General features: G+C 44.4%; 1 protein-coding gene across 5 annotated transcripts in view; it reads right to left on the bottom strand.

The window, feature by feature from the left end:
- slc38a4 (solute carrier family 38 member 4) overlaps window positions 1–17,890 on the bottom strand; it is a 145,236-nt gene that overhangs the window by 90,601 nt on the left and 36,745 nt on the right. For 2 of the 5 annotated variants that reach the window (XM_084331142.1, XM_084331146.1), the window contains exon 2: window positions 3,907–4,119. In XM_084331142.1, the coding sequence (XP_084187268.1) occupies window positions 3,907–4,031 (125 nt within the window). In that variant the 5' untranslated portion in view covers window positions 4,032–4,119. Of the gene's footprint in view, window positions 1–3,906; window positions 4,120–13,125; window positions 13,237–13,369; window positions 13,453–17,890 lie in introns of those variants that run through there. The other 3 variants (XM_084331143.1, XM_084331144.1, XM_084331145.1) reach the window with 3 other exon arrangements.

Below are 17,890 nucleotides of genomic sequence, written 5' to 3'. Positions count from 1 at the left end.
TAAGAGATATAAAAAAAAATCATACAGAAGTGAAGCCCCATATAGCCCTTTGGGAAGTGTCATTGGGAAAAATTCCAACGCTCATCGAAAGCTCTCGATGTCCTCTTCAAAATGGCGTCAAAAAGACTACAATTCCCAACGTTAAATGTTTCCAAAATGGTCGACTTTCGCGACCAAAACAATAGAAAAACGAAAACGAAAATCTATCTAATAACATTTTAACCTATTGGTAAACTAACGTATTGATGATAATATACATTATAACTGCTGTTGTGACGGTTATGATGTTTATACTTCAATACGTTTGAAAAATAAAACAATACTTTTGTCAGACAGGTTGATTTATGACGTGATGTCATTTGCGGTCTGGGTGGAAGAGGTTAACAGGTTAAACTTAAACATAACATATATGAAAGTGCTTGACTTAAACTTAAAAGTCTCTTGTAACATACAAATTAACTTGATAAATCTCTTTTCCCCTATTACGCCTGTGCTTTGCTCTCGTCAGTCAGCTCAGGGCGTAATTTGACAAGCGCTCCGTCAAATGACCACTTTCGGTTCTGACCTTTGTCCCGACTCTAGCGTCACAATGTTATGAAGGGGGCAGCCATTTTGGATAATCACGCTGTTATAATTCATTCACAAATTTTTTGTGGGATTTTTATAAACTTTGGACTGTATGACTATAAAACTTCAGGCTATAGGACCGTTGTGTTGTCCAGCTCCTACCTCTCATCTGGAACCCAAAAACAGGAATCTGGTGACAAGTCAATACAAAAGTAAGAAAATATATTGAATGTTGAATTAATAGGGTGTTTTGCTTTACATGGTATCGCAACTGGGATTGTTCCGAAGCAGAGAAGTCAACACGTGAATGCAGCGTGACGTGAATGCATAGCAGAATAGGAGCGAGTGTTTTAACTCTTTCTGTGCCAAAAACTTAATATCTTGTGTTTCGCCGCCAACTAGGGTGACCAGATCCCAATAAACCAAATGTGGGACAAATGGTATGTTTGTGAGGGACAATGTGGGACACCCCCCCCCCCCCCCCCCCCCCAGTGCAGCCCCCTCCCCTTTTTTTTGTCCCTGTCGCCTCCTTCAAGGCTCATCCACGACTGTCCTCATTATAATGACCACAAGCCTAATATGTCTTGCCCTTATTCATATTTTATTTTTTTCCCCTTTTGTCTCTAATGGGTGTTAAGTACTCAAAATAAATAAAATTACCACCCAGACTTACTATCACTTATGATTATAGGTCTGGACTTGCAGTCTTATCACACACGCACGCACACACGCACGTCGCACGCACGCACACGCACACACACACACACACACACACACACACACACACACACACACACACACACACACACACACACACACACACACACACACACACACACACACACACACACACACACACACACACACACACACACACACACACACACACACACACACACACACACACACACACACACACACACACACACACACACACACACACACACACACACACACACACACACACACAGCTCTGCCCCCTCTCTCTTACTCTGCCCCCCACAGATTCTGGACTAACCCCCTCTGACACACAAAGTAAAGTGTCTCTGTGTGTGTCAGACACACACTGCCACTTTACTTTACTGCCATTAATTAGTTTGTTTATTTAGTGTACATCATATTAGTTTACTGCCATATCCATCATCTCACTGCCACTTTACTGCCATTATTGTATTATTGTATTTTACTGCCATTATTTATTATTCATACTTACTATGTACCACTGCTGCTAAAAGTGTTTCACTAAGTTCTCGTTTACCTCTATTTACATTCACTCATACATTAACTTTTTTTAGCTACTGTCTACATTGTATATAGTCCTGTATACTGTCCATATGTTACTTTATAGTGTACTATGTTACTTTATGTTTATAGTGTACTATATGTTACTTTATGTTTATATTAGATCTTGTTCTTTATATACACCGTGGGAAGGCGGGAATGCAATTTAATATATCTGTATGTCTTGCACATTACGAGAGGTGACAATAAAGCTGACTTTGACTTTTGACTAACAAAAGTAACTCACCAAAACAACTCACACGTCCAGGGATTCACACTGGCACTGCGGATGACAACTAATCATGCGGGACATGGTCTCAATTTGCATGACGCGTGAAAAGAGACAGAAATGCTGTACAATCACGCCTTTTCTAAAATAAATGCTGTACAATCACTCCTTTTCTAAAATAATGAAGGCTGTTGTTTTTGTGTTTATCCTAAATTAAAAAAATTATTATCACAAAAAAAACATCCAAAAGGGAAAAAACATATGATACATATTACAAATATGTATTACACTGTGTTTTCCAAGAAAGACTACCTCGGGCGTGGAACCCCCACACAGAGTCTCCCTCTGACCTAATGGGTGACTTACACCTTCATCCCTCCCCCCTGCATTCATCCTCATCACCAGCCCTCTCAGATCACTAAACGGCTAAACGTTGTGGCGGCCTCTGCTAGTGAAGGGCCATTTAAGGGAATTTCTCCCCAGGACCCCATTTACAAACAAGGGTACGTACAACCCACCGCAAGGTTGGGGAAACCCCGCCTCAACCCTAACCAGGTGAAAGTAGTCTTTAATAAGTTTAATAGTTTGAATATAATACAATAATAATAATAATAATAATAATAATAATAATAATAATAATAATAATAATAAAATAATAATAATAATAATAATAGTAAAACACTTTATTTGTATAGCACCTTTCATACAAGAATGGCAGCCCAGATGTAATGCAGACATAAAAATAGACATGTAGGCAAATAGGCATGAAATGATCATAACATTGTCAGAATAAAAGCATGGTATAAAGTGCAGACATAAAAATAGACATAGGCATAAAATGAGCATAGAATTGACAAATAAAAGTGCAGACATAAAACGAGCATCAAAGTAGTGCTCTCATTTACAGTACAATAATTACGTTTTAGAATAAAATAGACAACATGCATTCATACGCTATCACAATTGACCTGCGCTCGACCGATAACGCGCTATGAATCAACAAGTTGATAATACTGTGTCAAATCACTCGTGCCGGCTTTACAACGCGCTCGTTGTGCCTTTAACCCTTTCACTACCACACTACAGACGGTTAACCTTTCACTACCACTACAGATGGTTAACCGTAGTGAAAGGGTTAACCTTCTGTAGTGTGGTTGTGAAAGGGTTAACCCTTTGACGTGTGGTAGTGAAAGGGTTAACCTTCTGTATTGTCACAGTGAAAGGGTTAACCATTTGGTAGTGCGGTAGTGAAAGGGTTAAAAGGCTGCAACAACTTGCTTGTTGTGCCTTTAAAAGGCTGCAACAACTTGCTCATTGTGCCTTTAAAACGCTGCAACAGCGGTCAGGTGGCGTAGCGGAGATTGCGCTCATCACCAATGCAAGATACTGCGGTCTCGACTCCCAGAGTCAGCATTGCCTCGGCTTGGGCTGATCGCTATACTAACTCGTTTGGCTGGGTTAGGGGGAGGGAAGCCGTGGGTGGGAAACTGGCGTTGTGGACAGCGACGCCTACAGGTCAGGTCTGGACGCTTGCTCAGCGGAGGCAGGACTTGATGAAGGCAGCGTGACCTCCCACGCGTTACACTTCACCAATGAGAGCCCTCGCTGCCAGGTGAGAAGAGAGCCACTGGCTGTCGCCGCACGTGTCGGAGGAAGCGTGCGGATACTTCAGGGTTCCCTTGTACCAACCAGTAGGAGAACATGCGCACAACAACCAGGTAGGGGAGGATTGGCACAACGACTAAATTGGGACAGGGAGAAAACAGAGAAAAATCGGAGAAAGAGAGATAAAAAAAAAAAAAACACGCTGCAACACATCTGCTGCTGACCTGTCGATGGTGGCCTTTTCCGAGTCGATGGGTTCCGTGAATCGGTCGTCCAGGCTGTCGGTGCTGTCATCGTCTCCCTCTGTGGAGACCGGCTTCAGCTCCATGCGGTCCATAACCCCCGGCATCGTGGCACGCAGGAGGTGGGGGCGTTTAGGGTTCAAAGTTCACAAAGAAATGGCGTGCTTCTTCTCAACCTCAGCCAAGGGCGACTACCTGGAACCCAAAGGGAAAGGAAACGTTAAACAACTTTTTGGGAACAAACACAGCTCTGACCACTAGACTAGGTGTAGTGATTTCATCACCTCAAAAGCCCAGTTTTTCAAAAAACAACAGGCAGCACACACCCCAGACACACACACTATAATACACTAGGACAGATAGAGTTGAGTTGAGAGGAGGTGAGGTATGAGGGAGGTATAGAGAGAGAGATTGTTGTTGACAGTTTTGCGAGGTGAGAGGTAGTGAGAGGAGAGGTGAAGGCAAGAAGGTGTTCATTGTGTACTGGACCCTGGACTGGCTGAGAAACCCCCTTGTGTACTGACCCTGGACCGGACGACTACTCTGAGTATTGAACAATCCTTTCTTTTGTACGAGAGCCTGATACATGTTTTGACCCTGGACTGTTTTTGGATTACACTATTGCCCATTGGACTTCTTCTGATAAACAATAAATATCATTTATAGAAATTGTGCTTGTGTGGACATTGAAATAGTTTGTTTTAGTCCGTGTCGAGCTTGAACAACACCAGGCTCGTCACAATATCCATATCTGTCTGAATATACCTGCATATAATACCTGCATATAATTCTTCTATATACCTACTTATACACCTGCATATAACCCATATAACTCGTTATGATAGCATGTACAATAATGCTGTATATACCGCATATATACACGTATTTATTCGTACCGTATATATCTATCCACATCTGTCTGTATATACCTGCATAGAATTATTTTTACATATCTGTACATATATATCCCTTACCTACTCTTACTAGTTACGCTGCTGGCCAGTATGACTTACTACCATAGTGTCTTTATACCTGTATCACTGTACATATTAATACTATATCTATATACTTACTACCATAGTGTCTTTATACCTGTATCACTGTACATATTAATACTATATCTAGACTTACTACCATAGTATCTTTATACCTGTATCACTGTACATATTAATACTATATCTATAGACTTACTACCATAGTGTCTTTATACCTGTATCACTGTACATATTAATACTATATCTATAGACTTACTACCATACTATCTTTATACCTGTATCACTGTACATATTAATACTACAACTCTGTACATACATCTGATTATTCAGTAGAACCGATTTATATATTTTATACCCAGTTTAATCACCTGTACATTGTATATTACTGTTGCACTTTACTGTTACATTTGCACTCTGGTTGGATGCCAAACTTCTCTTTGTTGTACTGTACTTGTGCTGTATGATGACAATACATTTGAATCTAATCTAAGTAAAGGTTAAATAAATAAATAATAGATAAATAAAAGCATCACTAGTAAATCTGGACAAATGTGTCAAATTATTTTGTACATTATCTAACGTTAACACGAACCTAAACTAACGTTACAACTAACCTAAAGTTAGTTTAGGTTCGTGTTAACGTTAGATAATGTACAAAATAAACGTATTCCGCTGCTATAGACGTCGCTCTTTTATTTTTAAACCCCCCAGAAAGGAAGTCATTGCTCTCGTTATCTGCTTGAGTGTACGGTTAGCTCCGTTAGCGTGCAGTAGTTAGTAGTATATCAATACCAGCCATTGGATTACTGTTTTCTAAATTGGGGAGGCTTTTAATCGTCAAGGTAAGAGGATTTTAAGTCATGGTATCTATAAACTTCAATCGGTTCGGATCCTTTGAATGAATGAGAATGTAAACAAACACGGCTTCACGTAGAAATCACTGACTGCGCTCAGAGAGGAGTCGTTCGGCAAAAAATAGTTCAGAGAATATCTGCTTAGAAAACATAATTGTCGAATTCAATTATTTTTAATTTCTCCACGTGGTAAATACATAGGTCACAACATGTTTACAGGAACGTTTTGGAGTTGTATTTGGAGTGTATTTCGTTACTGTAGGGCACTGTAGGGAATGTCAGGCTCAAACCCTCCCCCACTTCCAGTGATGAAGCTAAGCTACGCTAACAGAGCAACTGTTCCCTAAGCTAAATGCACGCACAGAGACAAAAAAGGTATGCATCTTCTTGTCTAACTCCAGGGAAGATGTTAAATAAGCGAATTTCCCAAAATGTTGGAGTTTTCCTTTAACACTTTGGCGACCACAGTCTTGTGCCGATTTATGCCTCAGAGGACAGAGGTTTATATATATAATTTATAGTATTGCTATCTGTCCATTCTCATTGTCACTTGAGTGCATAAACCGTGCCTTCATAATGGCTTAAAGAAAATAAAAATCCATCAGTTGGTTGTCATTTTATAGCGTCGTGAATATAAGGTTCATCGCACTTTTCGTCTCGTCTTTTTTCCCGGGAGCTAGATAATAGGCTAAACGTTGGCGCCGTTATATCAAACGCCATTTATGCTGTATATATACGAATGAAATAAAACAAACTGCGTAGCATCCGGACTATTACAGAACATCTATGGATGAAATGGGGGCGGCGGGGAACGCCGATTAGTATTATTGATTAGCAATACAGTGTGCGTTCAGGTAGCCAATGTCAGTGATCGATCACGTTAGGTTTTAAAACAATGTCCAATCCAGCTGTAATTTGGGGGAATAGTATCCTACCGTCAGGCCATGTGATCGCCGGCAGCATTTAGTCATTAGTCATCGGAATCTGGTAGATCGATATGTCCATTGGCTAATCATAAATCCCATTATTCCAGGCTGAAATATGCGTTCGGTAACGTGATCAAAGATGGAGGGTCTTCGTTTGGAACCGAGGCTCATATGATCTGCCCACAGACAGTGAAAAGATTTTTTTTTCAATCCCATCAATGATACTGCAGTGGAGCGATGGCGCCCCTAAGCGGATCTGGCCGGTATTGCATGTTTCGAAAATCAAATATGTGGGTAGGTCCTGCATGTCGATCGCGGACGTTAATAGCGTTATAAATATGGAATAAAACAATAACAACTCGCCACGAGTTAACTCGTGGCTCTGGTCCACAACGCATGGCACCGTAACACGTATAAACTCGTCCTTAAAGTGTTTTTTTTTTTTTATCCACTTTTTCTCCCATTTTTCTATATTTTCTCCCATCCCAATTTCGTATCATCCAATTCAACCCTCCCCTGTCACGGACGCTGTTTCTTGCCTCCCACAAGCCGGCTGCAATGTGGACTAAGTCATACATAGCACAAGTCCCCTCCGGTACTTGAGGTAACAGCAGTCGCATCTTTTCACCTGCGCAGCTCGATCTCTCAGTGGCGAGGAGTAACGCGTGGGAGGCTCACGCTGCCCCCGACACTTCCTGATTCTACTGCGCAGGCGCACCAACCGACCTGTAGGAGTCGCTGTCCACAACGTCCGATCCCCACCCATCAGTTTCCCACCCCCTAATACGGCCAATGTGTATTAGTACGGATGACCAGCTAAACTGAAAGCAAATGTGGAGCGCTGGGCTCGAACTGACGAGCCCAGCGTCTCCAGCATTTCGTGGTGAGCGCCTTGCCCACTACGCCACGTAGCCGCCCATATATATATTTTTTTATAAACATTTTTAAATTCGAATGTTGATTTAGAATTCGAACGCCAACATAACAAACGAAGGTCCGAACTTTCGAACGTTTGGGGGCTGTTTACAGTCACACCCCCTGCAGGAAGAGGAGAAGCCTCGATGTACTGACAGTGTTTACAGCAGGAAGAGGAGGAGCCTCGATGTACTGACAGTGTTTACAGCAGGAAGAGGAGGAGCCTTGATGCACTGACAGTGTTTACAGCAGGAAGAGGAGGAGCCTGGATGTACTGACAGTGTTTACAGCAGGAAGAGGAGGAGCCTCGATGTACTGACAGCAGGAAGAGGAGGAGCCTCGATGTGATGACAGTGTTTACAGCAGGAAGAGGAGGAGCCTGGATGTACTGACAGTGTGTACGGCAGGAAGAGGAGGAGCCTGGATGTACTGACAGTGTTTACAGCAGGAAGAGGAGGAGCCTGGATGTACTGACAGTGTTTACAGTCAACACCGCATGCACCAACACTCAACACTCAACGCTTTCCATTTTGCAACCCTGTTGGGAAACAGGAGCTGCACTTTGAAACCACGGCCTTGAGACACAAAGCCTGCAAACAATGTCAAAGGTATCTGACGAACTCCCAATGAGAACCTCCTCTAGTGCAGTGGTTCTCAACCTGTGGTACGCGTACCACCGGTGGTACTTGGGCCCCCTGCTGGTGGTACTTGAAAAGAAAATATATATACAGTATATTATAGTTTTTTTTAAATTTTTTGTCCGCAGTCATGCCACTGAACTTAGAAGCAGGCCAGGCCAGTGTTTCTAGTTGCGGCGGCGCGAATTGGGGAACAACCAGGAGATCACTGTGACAGAGAGTAATGCAGTCTAAACAGTCATAAATCTTTTATTCAACTTCAGCCCTGATCATAACCATTTTTATTTTTAGATTTTTATTTTTCTTGTAATGTCAGATACAAAATTAAATACTCCCACATTTCTGAAAAGAGTTGTTGTTAAATCTGACATTACAAAAAACAAAAAATCCATCAAAATCAGTGTTGTTGCTAATCATTGACACATACGCCTGTAATAATCCCCCCCAGAAAAATTTACTTTGCATGATTTGATATATTGAAAATATTTCACTTTTTGTGTTTTTTTTAACAATAATTTGTGATGCCATCACACAAACTGGCATTTAAAGGGTTACAATTCAAAAATGTATTGAATATGTAGTGGTTATGATCATGGGCTGACGTTTAATAAAAGATTTATGAAAGAAAAAGTGGAAAAAAATGTCAGCATAAAATATTTTTATGGCGTTTTTGAAGAGGACAATTTAGTTCCCTAATGGTAAGAGTGAGTATTTCTTATTATATATATTTTTTTCAATCTGACATTACAAAAAAACTAGAAATCCATTGAAATCAGTTTAGTTGCTAATCAACATTATGCTAGGCTGTAATAATACCCTCCAGAAAAATCCACTTTGCATTTGATATATTGAAGATATTTACCTTTTTGTGTTTAATTTTTTTTACAATAATTTGTGATGCCCATCACAAACACTGGCATTTAAAGGGTAACATTTCAAAAATTCCTGCACCAGAATGCAGGAAATTAAGTCTTTGTAACTAAACAAATCCTGGTGGGGGACCCCCAGCGTGCGTGCGTGCGTGTGTATGTGTGTGTGTGTGTGTGAGAGAGAGCGAGAGAGAGAACTGGCAAGCAGCCATGATGAAGTTGAGCTTCATCCAGTAGAATGAAAACGTTTATAAAAGACACCTTCATTTGACTTTTTAAACTATATTTGATAATTTATTCTGGTAGATCATGACATTACTTTTCAAATTGTGTATTATAATGTGTATATTTTAGTGATGTCCGATATTATCGGCCTACCGATATTGGCATTAAAATGTGATATCGGAAATTATCGGTATCTGTTTTCAAAAAAAGAAAAATGTAATATTTTTATTTTTTATATTTATTTAACCTTTATTTACCCAGGCAAGTAAGAACAAATTCTGATTTTATTTATTGTCAAAAGTATGCATAATGTTGTGTTAATTCCACAACAAGAGATATGTAATGTTAATTACCTGAAATTATTCGTTTTTTGGGGGGGAAACCCTGCATATATTGGTATCGGTTGATATCGGTATCGGAAATTAAGCGTTGGACTATATCGGATATCGGTAAAAAAGCCAATATCGAACATCCCTAGTATATTTGTATCTTCTTCCTTACTGCCCCCACTACTGGGTCCATCACTACTAGCACATGGTCTTTTATAGACAAACTAAAATATATCTTACCTTGCCGTTCAAAAGTTACGTTTTCACTGACTCTCTTGATTTCTGGGTCAAAGTTATGTCATGTGGTACAGATGTTGTACTTGCGGTCGAGGATTACGTGAAAAAGTGTGTGTTTGAATTAAGTACATTTGCGGAAAAACAGTTGTTCTTAATTTTCTCACTTGCTATGTGAGAATGTTAGTTATTATGTTCTTAATGCCTCTTGCATTGTATGAGAATTGTGTGGAAGAGTTTGCTAGTTCTAGTGCTACCCCTTTGTACATTGTGGCTGTGTCTGACAAAAGTTAACAATAAATAATGTTATTAGGAATACATTTGCCTCCTGCGTGAACTGTGCATAGCTGAATAGACTGTATTTTAACGTCTGTCATATGGTGGTACTTGGAGAGCCAGCTACGTTCTCAGGTGGTATTTGGTGTAAAAAGGTTGAGAACCACTGCTCTAGTGGAAGAGAGAGAGAGAGAGAGAGAGAGAGAGAGAGAGAGAGAGATAGAGAGAGAGAGACAGAGAGAGAGAGAGTGAGAGAGATGGTGAGTGAGAGAGAGAGGCAGTGAGTGAGAGAGAGAAGACAGTGAGAGAGAGAATGAGAGTGTGTGAGAGATACAGAGAGAGTGAGAGACAGTGAGTGAGAGAGAGAGAGTGAGTGTGAGAGAGAGAGAGACAGTGAGTGAGAGAGAGAGTGTGAGAGAGAGAGTGAGAGAGATGGTGAGTGAGAGAGTGAGAGAGAGAGATGGTGAGTGAGAGAGTGAGAGAGAGAGATGGTGAGTGAGAGAGAGAGAGGCAGTAAGTGAGAGCATGTGTGAGAGATACAGAGAGAGTGAGAGACAGTGAGTGAGTGAGAGAAAGTGTGTGAGAGCGATACAGTGAGTGAGTGTGAGAGAGAGAGGCAGTGAGTGAGAGAGAGAGAAGACAGTGAGAGAGAGTGAGAGAGTGTGTGAGAGATACAGAGAGAGTGAGTGAGTGAGAGAGAGAGTGTGAGAGAGAGAGAGAGACAGTGAGTGAGAGAGAGTGTATGTGAGAGAGAGTGAGAGACAGTGAGTGAGAGAGAGTGAGAGAGAGACAGTGAGTGAGAGTGTATGTGAGAGAGAATGAGAGAGAGTGAGAGTGAGAGACAGTGAGTGAGAGAGAGAGTGTGAGAGTGTGAGAGAGAGAAAGAGAAAAAGAGAGAGAGAGAGAGAGAGAGTGAGAGACAGTGAGTGAGTGAGAGATACAGAGAGAGAGAGAGAGAGAGAGAGAGAGAGAGAGAGAGAGAGAGAGACATTGAGAGAGAGAGCCTTCTTCATGCCTTTAACCTGTTCAACCTGCTCATCCACCACCACCAACAAAATGTCAAATGAAAGTTGGAAGTTGATATATATTAAAACAATATAAATACATTTGGATGGCTACATGGCTACACGCTCCGCCACCGCGAAAGCCCACCATTGTTGGTGCCTACGTGTGGCGGTCGCCATCCAAACGTAAATAAACAGAGCAGCACATAATCAACTGCCTGTCAGTGGGAGGCCTACAGTAGGGCGAGTTTCCACAGCGGAGAGAAGTTCCATTAACCCTGTCACTGCCGCACTACCGCGGGTTAACCCTGTCACTGCCGCACTACCGACGGTTAACCCTTTCACTGTGACAATACACAGAAGGTTAACCCTTTCACTGCCACACAACAGCAGGTTAACCCTTTCACTGCCACACAACAGCAGGTTAACCCTTTCACTGCCACACTACAGACGGTTAACCCTTTACTATCACACTACCGACGGTTAACCCTTTAAGTTTCACTGAGACAATACACAGACGTTAACCCTTTCACTGCCACACAACAGCAGGTTAACCCTTTCACTGCCACACTACAGACGGTTAACCCTTTACTATCACACTACCGACGGTTAACCCTTTCACTGAGACAATACACAGAAGGTTAACCCTTTCACTGCCACACAACAGCAGGTTAACCCTTTCACTGCCACACTACAGACGGTTAACCCTTTACTATCACACTACCGACGGTTAACCCTTTCACTGTGACAATACACAGAAGGTTAACCCTTTCACTGCCACACAACAGCAGGTTAACCCTTTCACTGCCACACTACAGACGGTTAACCCTTTACTATCACACTACTGACGGTTAACCCTTTCACTGAGACAATACACAGAAGGTTAACCCTTTCACTGCCACACAACAGCAGGTTAACCCTTTCACTGCCACACTACAGACGGTTAACCCTTTACTATCACACTACCGACGGTTAACCCTTTCACTGCGACAATACACAGACGGTTAACCCTTTCACTGCCACACAACAGCAGGTTAACCCTTTCACTGCCACACTACAGCCGGTTAACCCTTTACTATCACACTACCGATGGTTAACCCTTTCACTGAGACAATACACAGAAGGTTAACCCTTTCACTGCCACACAACAGCAGGTTAACCCTTTCACTGCCACACTACAGACGGTTAGCCCTTTACTATCACACTACCGACGGTTAACCCTTTCACTGCAACAATACACAGACGGTTAACCCTTTCACTGCCACACAACAGCAGGTTAACCCTTTCACTGCCACACTACAGCAGGTTAACGCTTGACATGATTCCTTCACGGCAGGCTGGTGTCGTGGCTTGTATGTGTCTTCTTCAGAGCTTGTACCATTTCGACCATCTTTCTTAGCATGTGTGGATCTTTCTCTGGCTGCTGAGGTCTGACGTGGAAACTCTTTTACAAGACTGTTCTTATATCCAGAACATTTTCATAAATCTGACACAGGTGATATAATGTATATTGAGCATGTAGTGTTGAACATGTGGATTATTTTGACATTGCCAGTGTGTGTTAAGAGTTTTCAAGTAAAGAGTAAAGAGACAAAAATAAATGCAAGTAAATAAAGCGACCAAAAGCAAGCCGGTAGGTACTGGAGGAGAATCTCAATCTATTGTCCAGTTGATTCTAGTTTCAACGTTCATATCCGTTTCAAAAACTCCATGCACGTGGTATTACCATGATATGCAACATACACTAGAACTACAACAGAATGCAGCTTTCACAGCTGTCCCTCGCTGTGATCTTTGCTATTCAGAAGATCAATGTGCACTTGATGTCTGTAATGCATTAATAAACAAAACAAGAAAACCTTTGTATCGGATACAGTGCACTATTCAAGGAGGAACAAGCTCAGAGAGTGTGTCCGCCACCCAACGCCCGACTCACCAGAAGAGCCACGAGCGACATCTCACACCCAGACACAAACTCTTACATCAGCCAAGCACCTGAGAGCAGAGAGGAATTACTCCTGCGAGAGGCAACGCAGGCAGACACTGCTCCTCAAACACATCCTGCCGGCGGGCGGGCGGTTTACGAGCAGAAGAGAGAGAGAGAGAGAGAGAGAGAGAGAGAGAGAGAGAGAGAGGAGAGAGGCCACACAGACACCATGAAGCAGAGCAGACTCACTCACCGACTCACCGGATCAAACGTCCCAGGGTTTGAGTTCTTGTTTTAGCGAGTCTTTTTTTTTGCAACCGAAAAAAATGACCGGTGGGGAGGGGGGGGGGAGGACAGACGGGGACGAGAGACGAGAGAGGCAGCTTTTTAGCAACACAGGTGAGACGGGAGGCTTTTAAAGTACGGAGGGAGGACACACTCCGGCCAATCAGACGAGACAAAACGACAGTGAGTGGCCCCTCCCCCTTTGATCTCACTTCTAGTAACCCTCTTTCCCCAAACACATATGGGCGCATGCAGACACACACACACACCACATACATACCACATATACACACACACACACCCACGCATGTGTGCAAGTGTGGCCAAGTCTACGTGAATAGAGTAGAGAGTCAACAGAGAGAGAGAGAGAGAGAGAGAGAGAGAGAGAGAGAGAGAGAGAGAGAGAGAGAGAGCACCAGTGAGTGAACAAGAAGAAAGGGATGAGGCAGGGAGAGAGAGGAGGGGGACACACAGGAGGAGAGGAAGAGGAGGGACAGGAGGAAGAGGAGGGACAGGAGGAGAGGAAGAGGAGGAGGCACAGGAGGAGAGGAAGAGGAGGTACAGGAGACGTGAGGGGAAGGTTATGAGAGAGAGAGAGAGAGAGAGAGAGAGAGAGAGAGAGAGAGAGAGAGAGAGAGAGAGAGAGAGAGAGAGAGAGGGAATAGAGGGTGGGAACAGCAAGAGGGAGAGAGAGAGAGAGAGCAGGAATAGAGGGTGGAACAGCAAGAGAGAGAGAGAGAGAGAGAGAGAGAGAGAGAGAGAGAGAGAGAGAGAGAGAGAGAGAGAGAGAGAGAGAGAGAGAGACAGAGACAGAGACAGAGAGACAAGGTGGGAAACAAGGAAGTCAGAGCTGCCAGGAGATGACATAAGACAGACAGCGCTGTTGTATCAACAGCTGGTGGGCCATGTGTGGGCCTGGCCCTCTGTCAGACACGAGCCAGGACGTCCCGTCACTCTCTCCACCCTCTGCCCTGCGACCAGCCTCTACCTCCTCTCTCTCTCCACCCCCCGCCCTGCGACCAGCCTCTACCTCCTCTCTCTCTCCACCCCCCGCCCTGCGACCAGCCTCTACCTCCTCTCTCTCTCCACCCCCTGCCCTGCGACCAGCCTCTACCTCCTCTCTCTCTCCACCCCCCGCCCTGCGACCAGCCTCTACCTCCTCTCTCTCTCCACCCCCCGCCCTGCGACCAGCCTCTACCTCCTCTCTCTCTCCACCCCCTGCCCTGCGACCAGCCTCTACCTCCTCTCTCTCTCCACCCCCTGCCCTGCAACCAGCCTCTCTCTCCTCTCTCTCTCCACCCCCCGCCCTGCGACCAGCCTCTACCTCCTCTCTCTCTCCACCCCCTGCCCTGCGACCAGCCTCTACCTCCTCTCTCTCTCCACCCCCTGCCCTGCGACCAGCCTCTACCTCCTCTCTCTCTCTCCACCCCCCGCCCTGCGACCAGCCTCTACCTCCTCTCTCTCTCCACCCCCCGCCCTGCAACCAGCATCTCTACCTCCTCTCTCTCTCCACCCCCCGCCCTGCGACCAGCCTCTACCTCCTCTCTCTCTCCACCCCCTGCCCTGCGACCAGCCTCTACCTCCTCTCTCTCTCCACCCCCCGCCCTGCGACCAGCCTCTACCTCCTCTCTCTCTCCACCCCCTGCCCTGCGACCAGCCTCTCTCTCCACCCCCCGCCCTGCGACCAGCCTCTCTCTCCACCCCCCGCCCTGCGACCAGCCTCTACCTCCTCTCTCTCTCCACCCCCTGCCCTGCGACCAGCCTCTACCTCCTCTCTCTCTCCACCCCCTGCCCTGCGACCAGCCTCTACCTCCTCTCTCTCTCCACCCCCCGACCTGCGACCAGCCTCTACCTCCTCTCTCTCTCCACCCCCCGCCCTGCGACCAGCCTCTACCTCCTCTCTCTCTCCACCCCCCGCCCTGCGACCAGCCTCTACCTCCTCTCTCTCTCCACCCCCTGCCCTGCGACCAGCCTCTACCTCCTCTCTCTCTCCACCCCCCGCCCTGCGACCAGCCTCTACCTCCCCTCTCTCTCCACCCCCCGCCCTGCGACCAGCCTCTCTCTCCTCTCTCTCTCCACCCCCCGCCCTGCGACCAGCCTCTACCTCCTCTCTCTCTCCACCCCCCGCCCTGCGACCAGCCTCTACCTCCTCTCTCTCTCCACCCCCCGCCCTGCGACCAGCCTCTACCTCCTCCTCTCTGTGTGTGTGTGTGTGTGTGTGTGTGTGTGTGTGTGTGCAGGGAGCGAAATTAACTTTTTGACTCACCGGCCAGTGGCGGGTAGATGGGAAGAATCTACCCGCCAAGCATATTTCTTACCTGCCAAATTTTTTTGATAAAAAAAAAATATATATATATTTTATATAAAAAAATAGATAACGTTAAGACAATTTAGTTTACTGGGACATATAGATCTAACGTGAGCTAGCTAACGTGAGCTAGCTAACGAGGGAACGGAGGTATTATGCACTCGAGTCGACTATTGCTGGAGCATGTTGATATCAGCAGCTATCAGTAGCTAGCCAGCTAGATACCGTTAGACAATGCCTCGTCATGTATTAAACTAAAAGTGAATAGTTGACTGGGTCATTGTTTAAACAGTAACGGTAGCTCATGGAGGTCCGATCTAGACGAGAGCAGACTGCTCTGTGTTGATATGAGCAGAAGCCAATAGTATCACGCTGCAGGGCTGGCCCGGCTGGGCGGATATGACTCGTTGCCACGGTTTTTTTCAAAATAAGAATATCATATGAACCGAATGCTGCTAACTGCCGGAGCCATCGATATTATGACTCTAGTTGCGCTTGGGCCGGAAATGAGACCCGCACAGATTTTCAAAATAAGAGTATCGTTATGAACTACACGTCTACACCAGAGGCGGATTTAGGATTGATTTTTTTTTTACGACTGATGTAGGTAAATTAAATTTCTTGAGACTAAAGTACCGAAAAAAGGTACCGTTGGGTACCGGTATCGATTCACAGGTACCGGTACCGGTATCGGTTCAAATGTGAAAGGTACCCATCCCTACCGGTAAGGAGTGCATTACAGTAGTCGAGTGGGCTTGAGATAAAGGCATGGATCTGGTTTTCAGCGTCCTTTTGATTTATAAATGGCTGTACTTTAGCTATGTTTCTAAGGTGAAAGAATTATGTTTTTGTCAACTTGTTGATTGTGATTTAAAGCTTAGGTCTGAGTCTACCATAACACCAAGACTTAACTCACTAAAATACAGTTAGCAGCTGGATAGACTACAGATGGAAGTTAGCTTCTGCTAAATCTGGTGCAAACATATTTTCACAATGATGAATTGTCAAAAAAAAAAATATTCTGGGCTTTTCAGAAAACATTCGGGGCTTGAGCCCAAGTAGCCACCCCCTAGCCCCGCCCCTGGTCTACACGCCACACGGCGGGCAGGGCTCTCAGTGGCAAGCGCCAAAGGTAAAAACTGAGCGCCCCTAGCGGGCGGCGGGCTTTAATTTCGCCCCATGTGTGTGTGTGTGTGTGTGTGCACGCGTCTCATATCTGGTCTGACATCAGAGGAGTTTGATAGTAATGTTGATATTTAAACATAAAAGAAATTATAATACAAAATAAATATACATGATCATGCAACATAAAAATTATTGTTGTAGGAACGGTTTGGGAGAGGGAGGTAAGGGGTTTTAGATTGTGTGTTGTGAAGTTTAGACTTCAGAGAGGGAGAGTAAAGTACAGAAAAAAAGGTACCGTTGGGTACCGGTATCGATTCCCAGGTAAAAAGAAACATTTTCAGGCTCGGTGTCCTGAAAAGACCCACCGCGTAGGCCAGATGCAAGCCGCATTTTACAATAAACCTTTGTGGGGCTGCTTACATTTTTTTTCTTTTTTTAAATCATAATCGCAAATTTTATCGCAATTGCAATATCTGTCAGAGAAATCGCAATTAGATTATTTCCAAAATCGTGCAGCCCTAACGCACACACACACACACGCACACACACACACACACACGCACACACACACACACACACACACACACACACACACACACACACACACACGCACACACACACACACACACACTAGGGGTGGACGGTATGGTCTAAAATTTATATCACGGTATAATTTGAAGCATAGACGGTAACGGTATATATCACGGTATCATCGTTTTTGATAAAAAAAAATTTTTATTTTATATATATATTTTTTTTTTATAAAATATATATATTATATAATTAGACTTGTACTGGTATTATCTGCGAGACATCGCCACCACGCAACAAGCTCCACTGTCTGTGTGTACTCTAGTAGCCTCCAGCTACGGCCAGAATTCTCCGGAGCTGCACCTGGACCTATACTCGAGTAGCCTCGAGCAGAGCTACGGCCAGGATGCGTGTAGCTTTATGCCAAGCAAGCAGTGCAAAAATTTACCGTAGTGGCATGCAGTAATGCGCCTTTCATTTTCCGCCGCCCAGCGCCCAGGTCGCGCGGAAATAGGCTGTCTATTG

The sequence above is a fragment of the Notolepis coatsorum genome (genome assembly GCF_963971535.1).
Source record: "Notolepis coatsorum genome assembly, chromosome: 15".
In the NCBI taxonomy this organism is placed as follows: Eukaryota; Metazoa; Chordata; class Actinopteri; order Aulopiformes; family Paralepididae; genus Notolepis; species Notolepis coatsorum.
This window is presented reverse-complemented; position numbering and strand designations above follow the sequence as displayed.